The 18856-nt window shown below is 43.0% G+C and overlaps 1 protein-coding gene across 2 annotated transcripts in view; it reads right to left on the bottom strand.

Annotated features, from left to right (window-relative positions):
• PTPN14 (protein tyrosine phosphatase non-receptor type 14) overlaps positions 1–11311 on the bottom strand; it is a 92612-nt gene extending 81301 nt beyond the window's left edge. For both annotated transcript variants that reach the window (XM_038760721.1, XM_038760722.1), the window contains exons 1-2: positions 11030–11311; positions 5664–5833 (exon numbers count right to left, since the gene is read on the bottom strand). In XM_038760721.1, the coding sequence (XP_038616649.1) occupies positions 5664–5833; positions 11030–11203 (344 nt within the window). In that variant the 5' untranslated portion in view covers positions 11204–11311. The remainder of the gene's footprint in view (positions 1–5663; positions 5834–11029) is intronic.
• Between the last annotated feature and the right edge of the window lie 7545 nt (positions 11312–18856).

Here is an 18856-nt window from a genome sequence, read left to right as displayed (position 1 = left end):
TCTCCTTCACCAATCATGCTGCAAACAAGGCCAAAGAAAGGAAGAAATGTTATCTGACCTCAGAAAGACAATCTGAAGCTCCCTTATACTAGAAAAACATATTGCTACCACAGTGACTAATGCAAGTGTAACTGTTGCATTTACAGCAGATGCAAATGTTTGTAGAGAGACTGCACAAGAAAACTGAAAACTGCACCAGAGAATCTGAGGTTAAAAGCACCAAAGAATCTGAGGTTACCAGTTTGAGCGGAAAAAAAAAAAAGAGGAGGAGGTGGCGGGGGGGAAAGGCTTTCTCCAAAGAACTGGGAAATCTAAGAGGGACTTCCTCACAAGGGAAAACTTGGAAAAAACCCATATTTAAACAAAAAGCAGTGCTCTTTGCCAGCAGTTTTTTGGCTTTGCCTATCTATTATTAAATAGACTTGTGTTTGACTAAGAATTCCTCCACCTCTTACAAACCAGCCTTCCCTTCTGCGCCCAGAGAAGTTGAAAAACCATGTGTTTATAACAATCCGTTGCTATGCAAATGATTATAACACATTACAAAAATCCTCCCTTTGAGTCAGAAGCTAAATAATATGGTGAGAGGGAGGGGGGAAAAGGAGAAGGAGGTTGAAGGGTGGACGGAAAATGGGACCCGAGACAGCAAAAAACCTTTGCTAAAGAGGAAAGCTGAGAGTGAAACATACTTGAAGTAAAATGGAAAAAATATTGGATGTCCTATTTGACTTGTTCTAAACAGAAGGGAATAAACGATCAGGAATGAACTCTAGAAAGTTTTACATTGGTTTGAGAGATTGGATATTTATACCAAATGATTCTTTATCACTGGAATTAAGCTGATATTATTGGATAGCCAATTCACATATAGTCTGTGCCTCTGTTCTGCTGTGTGACCTTGGGGAAGTCACTTAACTTCTCTGTGACTCAGATCTGTACACGGGGATTAAGACTGAGCCCCATGTGGGAAATGGACTGTGTTCAACCTGATTATTCTGTATCTACCCCAGGGCTTAGTACAGTCCCTGGCACAAAGTAAGCATTTAACAATACCTTTTTAAAAAAGTCTTAATATGATGATTTCCCTCCTCTACTATGGAAAACTAGATCCTTGTGGTAGGCCGGAGGCCTTCATAAAAGTGGCTGAATTAGTCATATGCATACATCCCAACATACATTATATATTTACAAGTCCTGACTCTACTCCTCCTGAATGGGCTACAGAGAGAGACTGTACACTAGCAAAACAGCTTACCCAACTGTCATATAGAAAACTGAAGGCAGGCGGGTACGCAGAAGACCAGCTGATCAAAAGCCTTCTGAATCCACTAAGATTTTCTTGGTTTATGTTTCCTAGTTGCTAAAATCTTTTACATTCGGATTCTATTGCATCTACACGGGGGCTTCTCCTGACAGACATCAAAATGGTGGGAAATTGTTTCAATAATATGAAAAACGTCTGTCCCCCCCTAGACTATAAGCTTCTTATGGGCAGGGAATGTGTCTACCAGCTCTGTTGTAATAATAATAATGCTGGCATTTATTAAGCACTTACTACATGCAAAGCACTGTTCTAAGCACTGGGGAAGAAACAAGGTGATCAGGTTGTCCCACATGGGGCTCACAGTCTTAATCCCATTTTACAGATGAGGTAACTGAGGCACAGAAGTTAAGTGACTTGCCCAAAGTCACACAGCTGACAAGAGCTAAGTACAGTGTTCTGCATACAGTAAGTGCTCACTAAATACCACTGATTGATTAATAATCAGCATTATAATTTTTGGGGGAAATTTGCAAAATTAATGTTTATGAGACCTTTAGAACAAAGTGTCAGCTGAGATTGTGGAGTTTCCTTTTCTGTAAACATTGGAGACAAGTAAAGACTGGGACGTGTCTGGGATGGCCTAGTTGACTTCTGGAGGTTTCTCCCAGATGGAAAACTCTACAATAAAGATGAATGGAGAGCTTCAGCTCTGGAATCCTCCCAGCTGATTACATTAATCAATCAACTCTATTTATTGAGTGCTTACTGTGTGCAGGACACTGTACTAAGAGCTTGGGAGAGTACAATAGAACAGGGTTGGCAGATGCATTCATTAGAAGTTTTGGCAGAATCCAGTGTCTTGCTTACAGTAAATGGCCCCACACTTGGAAGAGCAAGAGGGCGTGAAAACAAGTTTGGTTTGCTCTAGACAAAGGCTCATTTTTTTTATCCTTCGAGGGGTTAGCCATAAGTGAAAGATAGACTTCTGTTACTAATCTACACAAATCTCTCTTCTGCAGGGCATCACAAAGACTAACTGTTTCATATCAGACAGTCTTCAGTCCCAGGTGTTTGAAAAATACCAAAGCCCCAGCTCCACCTGTGACCGCTGGTTAATTCAGATAACAGCTGGGTGACTCCAGGTTGTTTATTAACTAGTTTCTAATAAAGGTTGTTTGTACTTCCACAAAGCAATTCCTCTGGATTTGTGCCCCTACCCACACTGACTTGTTTGGCTGCTGTGAATGGAGGGCAGTTTGGATTCCCACCGCTGTCCCAGATGCCAAGAAAGTCCACTAAGAAGAGCACCTGTTGCTTGCTCTGTAAGGCTTTCATATAGCTGGTTCTTAGCGCAAAATATTCTGGTGGAATTCCCACACTAACAACTCTTATGAGTTAGGAGCAAAGTAGTCTTCACCTTCTTTACACACTAAGACAGGAGTAACATTGAGAAAAGCTTTAGATTCTTTCAATCTCTGCTTTAAAAAACAAAAACTTATCTTGCAATATCTTTATTCAGAGAACCACATTAGAAAAGTACAGGGATTCGAAGCCTGAAAGAGCAGTTTGAAAAATCGAGAGACCAGATGATGTTAAGCCTGTCTTGCTTCCAGACACAGCTGCTCACCTCCATCCCGACAGCACGGTGCATCCTGGGAAGAGGCTAGTTCCCAATGCTTTGAAGTTACAAAATCACCTTCTAAAATGCTCCTAGCCAATTTGCAGAGGGTGTCATGGGTAGGAATGGGGAATTCCTGCCTGACCTTCACAACTGATTATTGTACCCCACAATTTCTGAGATTGTTACTCTTTTGGTTTCAACTTGCAATTGCAAATATTCACATCAGTGAAGTTAGACAGCTTTGAAGTTAGCTTTGAGATTCTTAATGCAGACATAGTGGATGACTTGGTGGCTTCCCTGATTTCCAAAGTGGGCTATACTTCCCTTTGAAAATTTCGCTGAAGTCCCACCTCCTTCGAGTAGTATTTCCAGACTAAATTAATCAACCTTAACATATTCATTTACCTTTTACAGGAACATACTAAACATACTGATATACACTAATCACAGCTCTGCCACTTGCCTGCTGTGTGACCTCAGGCAAGACAAGTAACTTCTCTGGGCCTGAGTTTCCTCACCTGTTAAATAGGGATTAAATGCCAGTTCTCCTTCCTACATAGACTGTGATCCCCTTTTGGGGCAAGGGCTGTGTCCAACCTGATTATCTTGTATCTACTCCAGCTTAGTAGAGTGCTTGGCACATAGTAAGTGCTCAACAAATACCACCATTTTTATTATTTGCATGTATGCAATTCTTGTTAAGTGCATGGGTACTTAATTTTAGTTACCTTCTGAACTAAACTGAGAGTAGAGACCATGTAATTTACTTCACTAAGGTGCCTACTACATTGCCACACTCTCGTGGGTTAAACACAAGAAAGCTTGGGTGAAATTAAGTACTGTGCTTTTTGTTGTTGTTACTGCTCTTCACATTTTCACCCACTATTTCATCCAACTTCCCTAATACCATGTAATGAGACCCACTGAAATGGAAAGTCGTCAATAATGTTCTTCTGAATTATCCAATTTGCTGCATGGTACCCTGGGACACTTTCATTCAGGAATATCCTGTTTGATGCATTGCACTAGGATTCATTCTTCACAGTCATAGGAAACAATTAGTGAAAAATGATCTCGTCAACCCTAACCAAGGAGTAAAATGTAATGATGTGGGTAAGATATTGTCTGACCACTGATCTATGAATCTGATACTATTCTTTGGATTCCAGAAAGAGGTTCCTAATTCCTCTGGTGGGCAAGAACACCACACCCTCAACTGCCCCCAATCCTGTAAACATTTCTTCCTGGAAGGCAGTCCTGTAAGACAGTCAGCAACTCTCCCTCTTAGAACAACGTCCATTTCTTACATCCCTTCCTGATTGTTCCTATCCTGGTGAGTCATCTAAAACTGGGGTCTCAAAGTTAGCGTCTATAAAACAGAAGGAAAGGAAGTTCTTTTGTTTTCTTCTCAGAAGAAGAAACCCCTAAGCGCCTTTTATTTTTGTAGAAATCCACCAGCCTCTTTTCATTTCATTGTCATTTCATTAAAAAAAATTATGGAAATAGTGCATTGTTTATATAGGAACAAATAAAAAGTGAAAAACCTTGGATTCTGTACTCTGTAATGCCATAACTGTTTAAAAATGGAGTAAGCCAAAGGCTTGTCTTCAAATTTAATTTGATTAACTATGAATGGTCTTTGGCCCAAAAGTTAAAAGTGAGAACAGAAACTGGGCAAAGTGAGAGGGAAAATTTTTTTCCCTAAAGCAGAGCAAAGGAGAGCAGAAGGTGAGAGGCAGAGAATGTGTCACTGGTGCCTGGCCCCTGAAGGTACTAACTCAACATAATTACAGAGGGCATGAGAGACACAGAGAAACCGCTGAATAAAAGAGCCTTTTAATGGGCTCAAAACAAACCACATAGAGGTTTCACAGAAGAGTTAACCTTACAAATCAGGATAATATAAAAAGGACACAGGAAATATCAGTACTCTCATAAGTGCTTAGTACAGTGCTCTGCACACAGTAAGCACTCAATAAATACAACTGAATGAATGAATTAATTAATGAGCACAGGGCTGGCAGTAGGAGATCCAGGATCTGGCCCCAACTTGGCCCCTGGCCTGCTCTGCAACCATGGGCCAGTCATTCAACCTCTCTGAGTCTCAGTTTCCGCATATGTAAAATGGGGACAATGATACCTGTCTCCTTCCTATCTCATGAGGGTACGGTGAGGATAAAACTAAAGAAGTGATATGAATGGGCTTGGGAAAAATTTTTAAAGTACTCTACTAAAACAGGGTACTGTTGGCAATAGGAATCTAGAGGAACATTAGGAAAGCTGTTCTCTCTGACATCCACCACAATGGTGGATGTCACTGGTAAAGGTTACCACTTGTTTGAAAAGCGCAAGTGAATTCAAGAACTTAAGTTAATAATCTCTTCAGTTCCAGCAGGACAATAAAATATAGGTCTCTGTTCATCCTTCTCAACAAGATCCTTGATATACCCCCTTTCCTGCTTTTCCCACATCAATTCTGTAGCAACAGTAGTAAGAGGAAGGAGAAGAGCAGAAAAGTGCTAAATGTTCTCTCGTTCATATTGTCTATTAGCTTCTTTTCAAATCACATAGGGACCCTTCTCTTGGACAAAGGCACTTTGCAGACAGATCCCACATAACGCAGGAAGGGTGACAGGTGAAGACCTGATGTAAAAATGGTAAATCACTGGAGAAAAATGGGAACACCAGCAGTTTCCTCACCACCAGAAACTTAGCCTCTTAGCTTGAGGCTCATAGATTTATCTCCCATCTCCAAGCTGCGCTAAACAAGGCACATACCTCGTGGCCTCTTGCTGAAGTCGAGACACATTTGGCACATAGAACATGACGCCGAAGAAAAGCAAAGGCTCGTTGGCAAATTTGTCCAGTTGCTTCTTTAGGGGTTTCTCCAGCTCCACCCATCTTGCTTGCTGGCTCTTGCTGAGGAACCAGAGGCCAAAGTAGTGTGTCTAGATAAAGAAATAATAACATCAGTTCGTTCTCAAGGCTAGTGAACTGAAACTACACAGAGAAAGAAAAAGGATGCAAAACCAAACGGGGCTAATGTTGTCATAAGAATTTCCCTGTTCTCATATACAAGGTAGCTCTGGTTTCTTTATCCCTTGGGAGTATTTGGAAGAAATCAATCACTGGTATTTATTAAGCACTTACTGTGTGCCAAACATTGTACTAGACACTTGGGAGGGAACAACAGAGTAGGCACAATCCCTGCCCTCAAAGAGCTTACAATCTGGCAGGGGAAGCAGACACTAAAATAAATTAGAGGTAGAGGGAAGCGACAGAAGTCTAAAGATTTGTAGATCAGTATTGTGGGGGAAAATTATCCTCACAATGTAGCAGTCCACCTTCTGGTATCCAACAAAGACCCTTTGCTAGTTTGTAAACACATACCACATTTTTAGAGAGATAGACATTGAGATCATGGCCAAGGATGACTAGAATCTTCTACAGAAGGGTCATTGACTTTCACAACTGGAAGCAGAAGATCTTATTGGATGTCCTGTCTCCTGATTTTACCCAAATCAGGTTGGCCATCGCCCTAATGATGGACCTCCAACAGAGGCCTGGACCGTTTGAGAGAGGCTGCCCCATTCCCATGTCATCAGGAACCTCAGTAGCCCTTGCTCCAGCCTGGGGAGGGACAGGAAACTCTTGTAGTGTGTTCACAGGGCCTGCTCAATGTCAGAAAGGCTGGGACTGTTGGACTGAGTCTCAAGGAGCTTGATGCTCTTCTAGTCAGTCAGCTGGTCAATCGTATTTATTGAGTGCTAACTATGTACAGAGTACTGAACTAAGCACTTGGGAGAGTATTACATAACAATAAACAGACATATTCCCTGCCCACAATAAGTTACAGTTTAGAGGGGGAGACAGACATTAATATAAATAAATTACAGCTATCTACTTAAGTGCTGTGGGGCTGGGAGGATGGAATGAACGAAGGGAACAAAGCCAGGGCAATGCAGAAGGGAGTGGGAGAAGAGGAAAGGAGGGCTTAGTCAGGGAAGGCCTTTTGGAGGAGCTGTGCCTTCAATAAGGCTTTGGGGGTGGGGGGAGTAACTGCCAAATTTGAGGAGAGAGGGAGTTGCAGAGCAAAGGCAGGAGGTGGGCAAGGGGTCGGCAACAGAAAGTCATGAACAATTCAGTTAGAAAAGTCAACAGCCCCTCCAAGGACAACTATCCTGGCTCTACTACTTGTCTGCTATGTGAGCTAGGGCAAGTCACTTCTCTGTGACTCAGTTGCCTCATCTGGAAAATGGGGATTCAGACTGTGAGCCCCATGTGGGACAGGGACTGTGTCCAACCCAATTTACTTGTATCCACCCCAGCGCTTAGTACAGTGCCTGACACATAGTAAGTGCTTAAACACCATTATTATTATTATTATTATTATTATTATTATTATTATTATTATTATTATTATTATTATGTGCCATGGGGGCTCAACAGTTCCAATCTTTGGCAATGTGTTCCACATGGACCAGAAATGAAGCATGGCTGACTACTTCTCTCTCCTACAGAGGCTGTGGAAAGCAATCTCCTTGTCCCCAGTGAGCTGGGGGAAGAGGAAGGCAGAGAGGAGTCAGTCCCACTACCTCTAGCCTTGAGATCCCCAGGTACCGGAGAAATCCTAGAACCAGTCTACCCATGGAGAAAACCTTTTCCTCTCCATCCAAACTGCTACTGCAATGATCCAAGTACTTAGAGCCCGCCTTGACTACTGCATCAGCCACCTCGCTGACCTCCTTACCTCCTATCTCTCTCCCCTCCAGTCCATCTAGACTGTAAGCTCACTGTGGGCAGGGAATGTGTCTGTTTATTGTTATATTGTGCTCTCCCAAACGCCTAGTACAGTGCTCTGCACACAATACACACTCCATAAATACGATGGAATGAATGAATATTCCACACTGCTGCCCAGATCATTTTTCTAAAAAGAAGTTCGGTCCACATCTTCCCACTCTTCAAGAACCTCCATGGTTCCCCACCTACCTCCATATCAAACAAACTCCTTACCACCAGCTTTAAAGCAATCAGCTCATACCCTCCTATTTTACTTCACTGGTTCCCTACTACAACCCAGCACCCTCACTTCACTCCTACAACACCAAGCTGCTAACTGTACCTCGACCTCATCTATTTTGCTGCTGATTCCTTCCCAACATCCTCACTCCGACCTGCAATTCTCTCCCTCCTTATATCCAACAGACCATCGCTCTCCCCACTTTCAAAAAGCCTTATTAAAGCCACATTGCCTCCAAGAGGCCTTAGCTAAGCCCTAATTTCACCTGCTCTTCCTTATGCGTCACCTTTGCACTTGGATTTGTACTCTTTACTCACAATATCCTCAGCCTAACAGTACTTATATACATATCCATAATGTATTTTAATGTCATTCTTTCCCTCTAGACTGCAAGCTCCTTATGGGAAGGGAACATGTCTACCAAGCGTTCAATAAATATGATCGACTGATCGGGACGTGTCTATCAACTCTGTTTTACTGTTTGCTCCCAAGTGCTTAGTGCAGTGCTCTCCACACAGTAAACGCTCCAAAAATACCATTGATTGACTGATTAGTTGAAGAGGCAAGCAGACGCAACTGGCCCCTTGGAACAAATAAGCCCCATTCCTGCCCTTTTCCTAGAGGCTGAGTGAGGGCAAGGGGGCAAAAATGGGCAGCACCCAAGAGCATGGGGAAGGCAGAGGGAAGAGGAGTTTTCTTGGCTGCTTCAAGCAGTGTGTGTTTACATGAAACTAGCCTCCGTACCCACCGGCTTCTCTCCAGGATGGGCACAAAAATCAGACTCACTGTGATGCGTGACAGATCTCTGTCAGACCATGTTAAGCACTTACTTTTACAAAGGAGCCCAGAAAAAATGTATGCAAAACATTGTGGTTCTTTTTAGCACAGGAGGTTAGTTTATGCACCATTCTGTGGTTCTGGTAAATAAAAGTCTCGGCCACCTCTTACTGTACTCAGTTGAAGTGCGTTTGTATACTGAACCACTAAGAAATAGTTTATACATTTCAATAGATCATCACGTGGGGATTGTTCATTGTGTCACACATAATTCACTTCCAAGAATTAAATGTCTCACTAGAGCATGGCAGATACTGCAACAAGATGGCATTACTGGCCTCAGACACAACAAACTTAGCAATAATTACATTCCAACTCCTTTGGAAAATAAATTACCTCCCATGGGTGGCTGGAAAATATAATTTGAGATCCATCAGTCTGTCCTAAATGTCAGTTTGGGATTAATTCCTAACAAATGATAGATGTGACAGTAACAATTCACCTTTCCCCGCAACTTCTCAGGTGTATACAGAAGCTGCAGTAGAGTAGCTTCCACAATCTAAAAAGCAACAATTTTAAGGCACTGTAGCTCAGATGGTGCTAAGCAACAGAAATGAAACACATAGGCTACAAGTTCTAAATTCTGCTCTGCCTTATCTTGGTGTGTGGCTATGGAAAATTCATTTAGTCTCCCTGAACTTCCATCTCTTATCTGTAAAATGGGGCCAATCTTTCAGTATCATTATGACAACTAATAAGAATTCATATAAAATTCTTTATAAAGTAACTATGACAAAAAGCTGAACTCAGCTTCCCTCCTAAATTTTCTCCTCTGCCTAATTTTCCCATCAGAGTTAACAATACCACCACCCTCCTCTTAATTCTGTTTCCAAAGTCCATGACTTTGAAATGTCCTTTGATCCCTCATTCTCTTTCAACTCTCACATCCAGTCTGTTACTACATCCTGTCGGGCTTTCCTCCATCACATTTCCTGGATCCACCCTTTCCTCTCCACCCAAATGGCCACCACCCTAGAGCAGGTGCTTCTTCACGCCCTGATTTCATTCATTCGTTCAATCGTATTTATTGAGTGCTTACTATGTGCAGAGTACTGTACTAAGTGCTTGGGCAGTACAAGCAACAGACAGAGACAATACCTGCCCACGGCTTCCTTGCTGGTCTCCCTGCCTCCTGCCTCACCCGTCTCCAGGCTAAACTTCACTCTGCTGCATCAGTCGCCCCATTTTACAGATGAGAAACTGAAGCATGGGGCAGTTAACTGACTTGCCCAAGGTCACACAGCAAGCAAGCATCAGAGCCAGGATTAGAACCCAGGCCCTCTGAATTCCAGGCCTGTGCTCTTCCCACTGAGCCACACTGCTTCTGGCTCTGGCAGAGGCTTGTAGTTATCAATCAATCATATTTATTGAGTGCTTACTATGTGCAGAATGCTGTGCTAAAAGCTTATCAAGGAGGAAGTCCCGGGACAAGCCAGAACCAACCCTTAAATCAAGAGGCCACATTTCCTTTACCAAGCTAGCCTGGCAACACAGTAAATATTTTTAAAATTTGGAATTCACAGAGGTACCACTGGGGTAACTCATCTCAATCAGAAAAGGAAGACGGTAGGAGGCAAAGTTCTAAAAAGATCATTCTGTCCTTTTAATTGGGGATTTGAGCCAACACTTCAAATAAAATTGCCTTATCTCTAAGCAGAAGGACATCAGTTAGACTCCCCAGGATTCTGGACAGGACATTTCTTCTAGAGAGGAGCCAGTGACAACCTGTCCGGGCATCTGTCCTAACTACTCACTGCTGGTTTTAATAAGAAAGTCTAGTACATGGATACCCACAAATACAGTCCCGCCTGCATGGAGAAAGAAAAATACATGGGACCAAAGGTGAACAGATATAATTATGTGACATAATTATACCACTTGCATGATAATATCAACTGAAAAAAAATTAAACATAGAAAAATCAGAAGGAAGTTGTATCTACTCCATATGGGAAATCTGAGGCTGAATATTTGTTGTACATCAGAAATTACAGCAGCCACCGTGTACTAGGTTAGCGCTTACTGCTTCTCTTGGAATAGAAGGACTTTGCACATCCCATTCCAGGTTGAAACACGGGTGAGATGTAGCCCAGTGCCAACTCGAAGTGGTGTCTCAGCTCCCCAGGCCTCCAAAGGGAGGGTCCTGTACTGCCGTGAGCCCACCAGACCCGTTGGGCACACCAAATCACGGGACGGGCACGGACCGTGCACTTGAGCTGACAGCACGCTCGGGGTCGAGAGGTCCAAGTGGGACCAGTGAGGCCGCTCCCGCCATCCCCCCTTACCTCGCGCAGCTCCAGCCTCTGGGCCACGGCCTCCAGACACTCCTGCCCTGTGCTCTCCACGGACAACGTACACTCGATCACATTGTTGTCCAGGAGGCGGATGCGGGTCACAAAGCAGTTCTTGCTTAAGACGTTATAACGTCGGGTCCGGCGGAGCTTCAGCCCGAACGGCATGGCTGCTGGGCCCGGGGGGGTGCCCGCTTGCACCCGGCACCGCGCGGATCCCTCCGGTGGTCTGGGGGCTCAGCAGTCAGAGGGGGAGTCTCGACGATGAGCCGCGCTCCTCCGGCGAGCAGGGGGAGGGGCCCATTCCAAGTGTGCCCTCCGGCTTGCAGCTGCCAACAGAGCACAGAAGGCACAGTTAAACCAGGGCGGGAAGGGGTGCTGCTTAGACTGAAGCCAACAGTGAATGGCCTCAAACAAACCCCCAACTGTGTCTGCTTCTCAGAAGGGGGAATTACGTTATTGCGTAGCTCCCAGCACTTCAGTATCCTTCTCTCTACTGAGCATCTGTAGACTATCATCTTGGGGATGGTAGAGTTTTGTTACCTAGGCTGCCAACTCTCATTATTTGTGGCTATTATTTTTCCTCATATTTTGATTTTGGCTGTGCCCCTTTCTGTTAAAATGCAAGCTCCCCAAGGACAGGGACTGCACCTTGCTCTTTCTTTATAACATCCCCCCGGGCCAATACGGCACTTTGCACTCTGTGGATACTTAGTTGAAAACTGACCCTGGCTTAGTGGGAAAAGTACAGAACTGGAAATCAAGAGACCTGGGTTCTAATCCCACCTCCACCACTTGTCTGCTGTGTGACCGTGGGCAAGTCGATTAACTTCTCCATGCTTCTGTTTCCTCATCTGGGTAATAGGGATTAAAAACCCGTTATCCCTCTCCCCCATTAGATGTTGACCTCCATGTGGGACAGGGATGCTGTCTGATCTGATTGCCCCCATCTACTGACTCCCAATCCAGAATTCTTTCCACCAGATCATGCTGTCTCTTGACCTGATAGATGACATATATTCTGACTAGCACTGAACAACGGTTGATGTGGTATTCAGCAAGGATGTTAACACTAGTATTAAGCTTAACACTGGAATAGGTTAAGTTAATATCCAAAAATACCCTTGACTGGTTTCTTTTTGAGTAACACACACGCGCACACACACACACACACACACGCATGCACGCACACTCTCTCTCAGCTCCTTACTACATTTTAAATTGTAATCTTCTGTCCTTTTGGCAGTATTTTAGTCAACTGACTGTTGAAAACTGCCAGGCTATCACTTTGCTCCTTTTAAACATGCTGAATACAAATAACTTGTCATCAAATTACAGGCAATTTAGGTGACTAGAATGACATTTTTTATTGATAGCATATAACCCAGTCACTGTGGTGACAGACAAAAGAAACAAAAATGCCTGTAATGATCAGTCCTATGCCAGTAACTAATTGATGGCTTGTTAAACTCATTTTTCAATGCATCTTGGAATTTTCTGCCACCTTCCTACTGGGCTTTCTGTTCTCTATAAACTTTGCCATAGTCTCATTTTCTAGCTTTCACAACTGTCTACATTATGCTAACATAATCCCAGAATTCTCAAGTGTCTCATGTTCATAGCCCTTCTCCATTTGCCAACATTCTTCCTGTGTCCATGCAATAATGATATGCAAATATAAAGTTACAAACGCCTTATGCATTCTTCAAATAAAATTTGACTTAGTGCTTTCATTTGTCACTTCCTGCCTCAATTGCAAGCCTCAAGACAAGTTGACATGACTATTACTCCAGAGAGGAGCACAGTCTCCTAAAGGTAGTTTTTCATGCCAATTCTCTTGCACGGTAGCTATTTTCTGTGATTTAAAGCATACGTGCCAGAACATAGAGCTCTCAGTAGAACAGCAGTCTAAAAATATTTACATTTCCACAGCACTTTATGGTGTTTAACAGTCCCCTTGTCCTCTCCAAGTTGGGCTAGCATCGAAAGCCCAGTTCACACAAGAAGCCACTAAAGAACAAGAGTCATAAGTGACTCACCCCAGATCACACAACCCATTAGTGGCAGAGCTGGGGTTCAAAGTTCCTCACTGCTGACTTTTTCATTCATGGGACCACAGGGCTTCCCAGCATTCCTTTCCCGAATGCTTTTAATTTTAGGTGTTGGAACGACAAACAGAAGAAGTACAAGGAAGGCAGGATGCAGTTTGAAAACTTCTCTGGTGAAAACTGCACAACAGACACTGACACTAACACTTACTTCAGCGTTTTACACTGGCTTTGTCGACAAGACTAAACTGAACTCCCTGGGTGACTGGCAGCAGCTATGAGGGTGACACAGTGCCTAGAACTACACAGTTTGATTGGATTTCGACTTAAGATCCAACCGTTGGCTCCCCTTGGTCTCGTGGCCTAACTATTCTTAAACCCTTCCTGGCAAATACTCTTCTACGAAAGGCAGATGACAACCCACCTTCACCATCCTCTAGTCTGTAAGCTCACTGTGGGATAGGAATGTGTCTACTAACTCTCTTATAGTGTACTCAAGCGATTAGTACAGTGCTCTCCACACAGAAAGCGCTCACTAAATACGATTGATTAATCCCGTGCCAGTGCCATTCGACCCACCCCAATAAGAAATTCTTCCTTATTATCAAATCCCAGTCCAAATTCCTGCAACTCTCCCAGTTCTCTGAACCATATATTTCCATCAGCCAACTCCAGCACTTATGAATTTATTTACACCCACCTCATTACTCATGGATATCAGTATACTCAATTATTTATTTTGACCACTGTAGATATAGTTTTATGTTTGTTCCCCCATTTAGAATGCAAGGTCCTTGTGGGCATTAAATGGGAATTAAAATTACCTCTTCTGTCTCATACTTACAGTTTGAGTTCTATTTGGAGTAGGAACTGTTCCCAATCTGTTTATCTTGTATCTATCCAACCCCGTGCTTAGAACAGTGCTTGACACACCGAGAGATCTCAGCAAACACCACAATTTTTATTGTACTTCCCATGCCCTAAGTTCAGGGTATTGCACCAAACGGGGACTCGATAAGCACTGCTACAAGTACAACAGTTCCCTTTGGTTCTGTCCTGAAAGGAACTGGAAAAGAGTTGACCACTATTTAGTTCTTCCTCGATCAGCACTCAAACAGCCCCTCCCATCTATCCTCACTGATTTCCTACAACAACCCAGTAAGCACATTTTGCTCCTCTAACATCAACATACTCAATTGTTCCTCAGTCACTTCTATCTCGTTGCAGACCCCTTGCCCACATCCTCAGGAGATTGTATTTACAATCCAGTACATCCAGAAACGATGCCACACCCCCATCATGGGCTCAGGCCTGGATAATGCCCTACCTGCAGTCAGAAGCTGAATTTTCCATCAAGATATTTGGGCAGACCACTTTCTGAGCTACATATGCCTCCCCCTGCCCCGAGGGCTGAAGAGAGTGATAAAGGGGTGAAATGTCAACTCGAGCTACAGTAATCCTGGATTGGGCATAAGGAATGGGGTCTGCACACCTTCCGACTGCTAGAACAACTTAACCTTCATGACCACTACTGTACAGTTCATTAAAACCCAAACTGCTAAACAGATCATGTTCTTGGAAGCCAGCAGAGCTCAGCCAGGTCCCTTAAGGCACCAAACCACTTCCAGGTCTTCCAACCTGATCAATTAATCAATCAACCGCATTTATTGACTGCTTATTGGGCGCAGAGCACTGCACTAAGAGCTTGGGAGAGTACAATATAACAATATAACAGAGTTGGTAGACACATTCCCTGCCCACAATGAGATTCATTTCACTGATCAAGGTTGTCAGTTCATTACCACTGACTGACATTTTGTTTTTCAAATGTTTCAGAGAAAAATCATTTACACTAATGATACAAAGCAAAAAATGCTTCACTTCATAATACAGAAAGCCTTTTGCTGATTTAAATTGTTTAAATTACATGTGAGAGTCCTGAAGTAATCTGTCCTTAACAACAGGAAAGTTATTGTCAATCACACAGTTTAATCTAATTATCCAAACAACATAGTTTGGCTGTGAAGTTATTTTTTAAGGGTACTTTTATTTATTATTTTTTCCAGGTATTATTTTTTAACACAAATCCTCAATACTAGTTCACATGTATTCTTTCCTCCTAAATTATTTGTTCTAAAGCAAACTCTGAAAGGCCCAAAAGTAATTACTGTTTAGCTACATATTCTATTTACTAACAGCCCTTGGAATTTTTCCAGCATTCCATATTCTTACAGATGCAGAGCACACCTCACAGAACTATGTAACCCTGGTCTGAGCATGAGAAAAGGAAAAATTGATGTGACTTGTTCATCCTGTGTGCAAACCTGTGCATAAATCCACCAGAGTTTTGATAACTGCTGCTTCCAGAGCTGTGGGGTGGGGAGTTCGGGGCAAAAGGAGGAAAAAAGGAGGATTTGACTAACAATTTTGGCTTTCAGGATTTCTATTTCCCTCCCACCCTCAAAATGAAATTAAGCAGAATTTGGTTTGGGTGGGTAGGACACAGACTGTGTAGTTTTCTCACACTGAAAGCTTCTCTCGAGAAGCAGCATTGCCTAGTGGATAGAGCACTGTCCTGGGAGTCAGGTGGACCTGGGTTCTAATCTCAGCTCCACCACTTGTCTGCTGTGAGACATTGGGGAAGTCACTTCACTTCTATGTACCTCAGTTACCTCACTTGTAAAATGGGGATTAAGACAGGGAGCACTATGTGAGACAAGAACTGGGTCTGATTAGGTTGTATCTACCCCAGCATTTAGCACAGTGCCTGGCACATAGTAAACGCTTTCCAAATACCATATGTAAAAAAGAAAAAAAAAAGCTTTAGAAAGTTGTGTGGCATTTTCTGGGTTCAAAAGACACAGATAAGAGGAAGCCCATCCTACCACGCTGGGTGGGATTCGAAATAATCCTGCTGCATACTTAAACACCCTGGCCAGAAGGGTGTTGTTTGTATAGGATGTTTAAGCCATGCCAACATGTTATTTCAATACTGGAAAAAAATATTACTCTAATAAGTACTAGACTTTCAGTGGTGAAAGGGTTGAATGAAAGAGGGAACTGAGCAACAAACCTATTTCCCATCTGTTTCAGACACTGCCACTGTTTCCTGAGGTGCTTTCAACATTTCATAAATAATATTCTTTTGAAATAACTTCTTGAAAATTATGGCCAACACCACTTCACGGATAGAGAAATCAGGGCCCAGTGAGGTTATTGATGGTTGCACACAAGACCCCCAGGGAATTATGGAACAAGCCCTGGACCTGCCTCATTAACCAACTTGCTCTCCACTAAACTGATCTGCCAACTTAGTTTAGGAATTTGCTGTTCATTCATTCCATCATATTTATTGAGCACTTACTGTGTGCAGAGCACTGTACTAAGTGCTTGGAAAGTACAATTCAGCAACATATAGAGACAGTTCCTACACAACAACAGGCTCACGGTCTAGAAGGGGGAGACAGAAAACAAAACAAAACAAGTAGACAGGCGTCAATACCATCAAAATAAACAGAATTATAGATACATACATAATTATGCCATCAGTGCAGGGCAAAGGAATTGTGCTCTGTGATGAGGCCGTGCATTCACTGGTCTGGGTGTACAAGTGCTATTGAACGCAACACTGGACTTATTCTAAAGTCACAGGGAAAATTCTTCAGTATTTTTCACCAAATATGAAGAACACCCAACACTGTTTTCCTTCTCAAATGAGCCTACTCTCCGTATCCATACCAGGAATGGTGGACGATTCAGCCGCTTAGACATTCTGTCATCACTGCCTCCTCCCCCTAACTTAGCTTTCAAAGTTGACAGCATCACAATCTTCCCTGTCTTGGCAGTATTCTTGTCCCCCAGATCCTCTCTTTCAACCCTCAGATTCAGTCAGTTGGTACTTCAAGACATTTCCAGAATCTGCCTCTTCCTCTCCATCCAAATGGCCACCATGCCAGTCCAGGTACTGGTCATATCCTGGCTTGATCATTGCCTCAGCCTCCATGCTGACCTCCCTGCCTCTAGTCTTTCCCTACTCCAGTCTATATTTTACTCTCTTGCCCAGATCATGTTTCAAAAATGTCAATTCCCCACTCCTTACAAGACTTCCAATTGTTGCCAGGTCCTTTCTGCATTTGGGTTTTTAAGATTTAACCATGGCTCTAAGAAACTCAATCTGCTCTCTCCCTCCTACTTATCTGCTCTCTTTTTCCACTACAGTGCATCTTGCCCTCTTCATTTCTCTGCAGATATCCTAATCACATTGTGACTTCTTATATCTGCTGCTGCCAACCTCTTGCTCACCTCCTTCCTGCTCTTAAACTCCCTCTCCCCTTATATCTGACAGACCACAGCTCTCCCGGGTTTCAGAGCCTTCCCTGATTAATTTCTAATCTAATTTGGAGTGCCACTTCAACACTTCTACACCATCTAAGCACTCTGGTACTAACACCCTTCCCTATCTTCCCCCATAGCACTTATGTCCATCTCTTTATAACCTATTACTTCCTCCTGACTGTAATTCATTTTGATGTCTGTCTCCCCACTAGAATATATGCTCCTTGAGGGCATGAATCATGTCCACTGATTCTACTGTACCCTCTCAAGTGCCTCGTACAGCGCTCTGCACATGCTATGTGTTCAATAAATACTTTTGATTAATTGATTGGGAAAGTGATCTTTTCAGTACTCAGGAAGGTGAGCAGGGCACAGCTTAGCTTCTATACTTGGTCTCTGCAATCCCCTACCAGAAGGCACAGAAGCGATGGTAAATGCAGCGTGGCTCAGTGGAAAGAGCCCAGGTTTTGGAGCCAGGTCATGGGTTCAAATCCTGGTTCCACCAATTGTCAGCTGTGTGACTTTGGGCAAGTCACTTAACTTCAACAAAAGCACAGGGATAAGGTTAGTTTAGACTGTGAGCCCACTGTTGGATAGGGACTGTCTCTATATGTTGCCAACTTGTACTTCCCAAGCGCACAGTGCTTGGCACATAGTAAGCACATAACAAATACCACCATTATTGTTATTAGTGTTATTATTAGCAGGAGATTGAGAACAAGTGATTGCAGGCCTTTGAACTCTGAATAAAGAAGACATATTATTCAAAATCAGTTACTTCTAATGCCCAAAGACCCCCTGGAATACGTCAGTAATACTACCCTTCAGGATTCTAAGGTGTTTTGGACAGCCTGTGCACTCATTAGCAGAGAGCCAAGCAGTTGAATCAGAGTAAGGAAAGCATGCAAACAGGTATGAACTGGTGCCAGCTGTAAAAAGGTTGTAAAATCTGAACTGATGCAATCAAAAGTTAATTACTAATAAAAAAAACACAAATTGCAAATAGGCATGCCTATGCTACTGCGTGGAAGGTGGACCTGCCCCATATAAAAACATCACAGGACCGGATTCCTTGGACAACTCAAAGCAAGCCCCCAAAAAACCCCAGATTCTAAAGTGGGTACTTGATGTCATTTGTAGTTCTACTAAGTAGTTCTCATTGACATTATAAGCCATGAGAGCTTTCCAACCACTCAGTCAAGGGTTTGTAAAAACAATTTATCAGGGCAACAGAGCACTCCCAAGTTGTAACCAATAATGACCTACACATCACAGCTATGTCCAGTACTCGGGATCTCAGTTGAACAGTATGTGCTCAGCGATATATGACACTGCTTGTAGACATAGACTCCAGCAGATAGGAGCCATTTTGGGGCACATGAGGCTAAATGCTAAGGGCTTTCAATTCTCATGTAGTGACTTATCTGATTTAAAAAAA

This window comes from Tachyglossus aculeatus, chromosome 19 (genome assembly GCF_015852505.1).
Source record: "Tachyglossus aculeatus isolate mTacAcu1 chromosome 19, mTacAcu1.pri, whole genome shotgun sequence".
NCBI lineage: Eukaryota > Metazoa > Chordata > Mammalia > Monotremata > Tachyglossidae > Tachyglossus > Tachyglossus aculeatus.
This window is presented reverse-complemented; position numbering and strand designations above follow the sequence as displayed.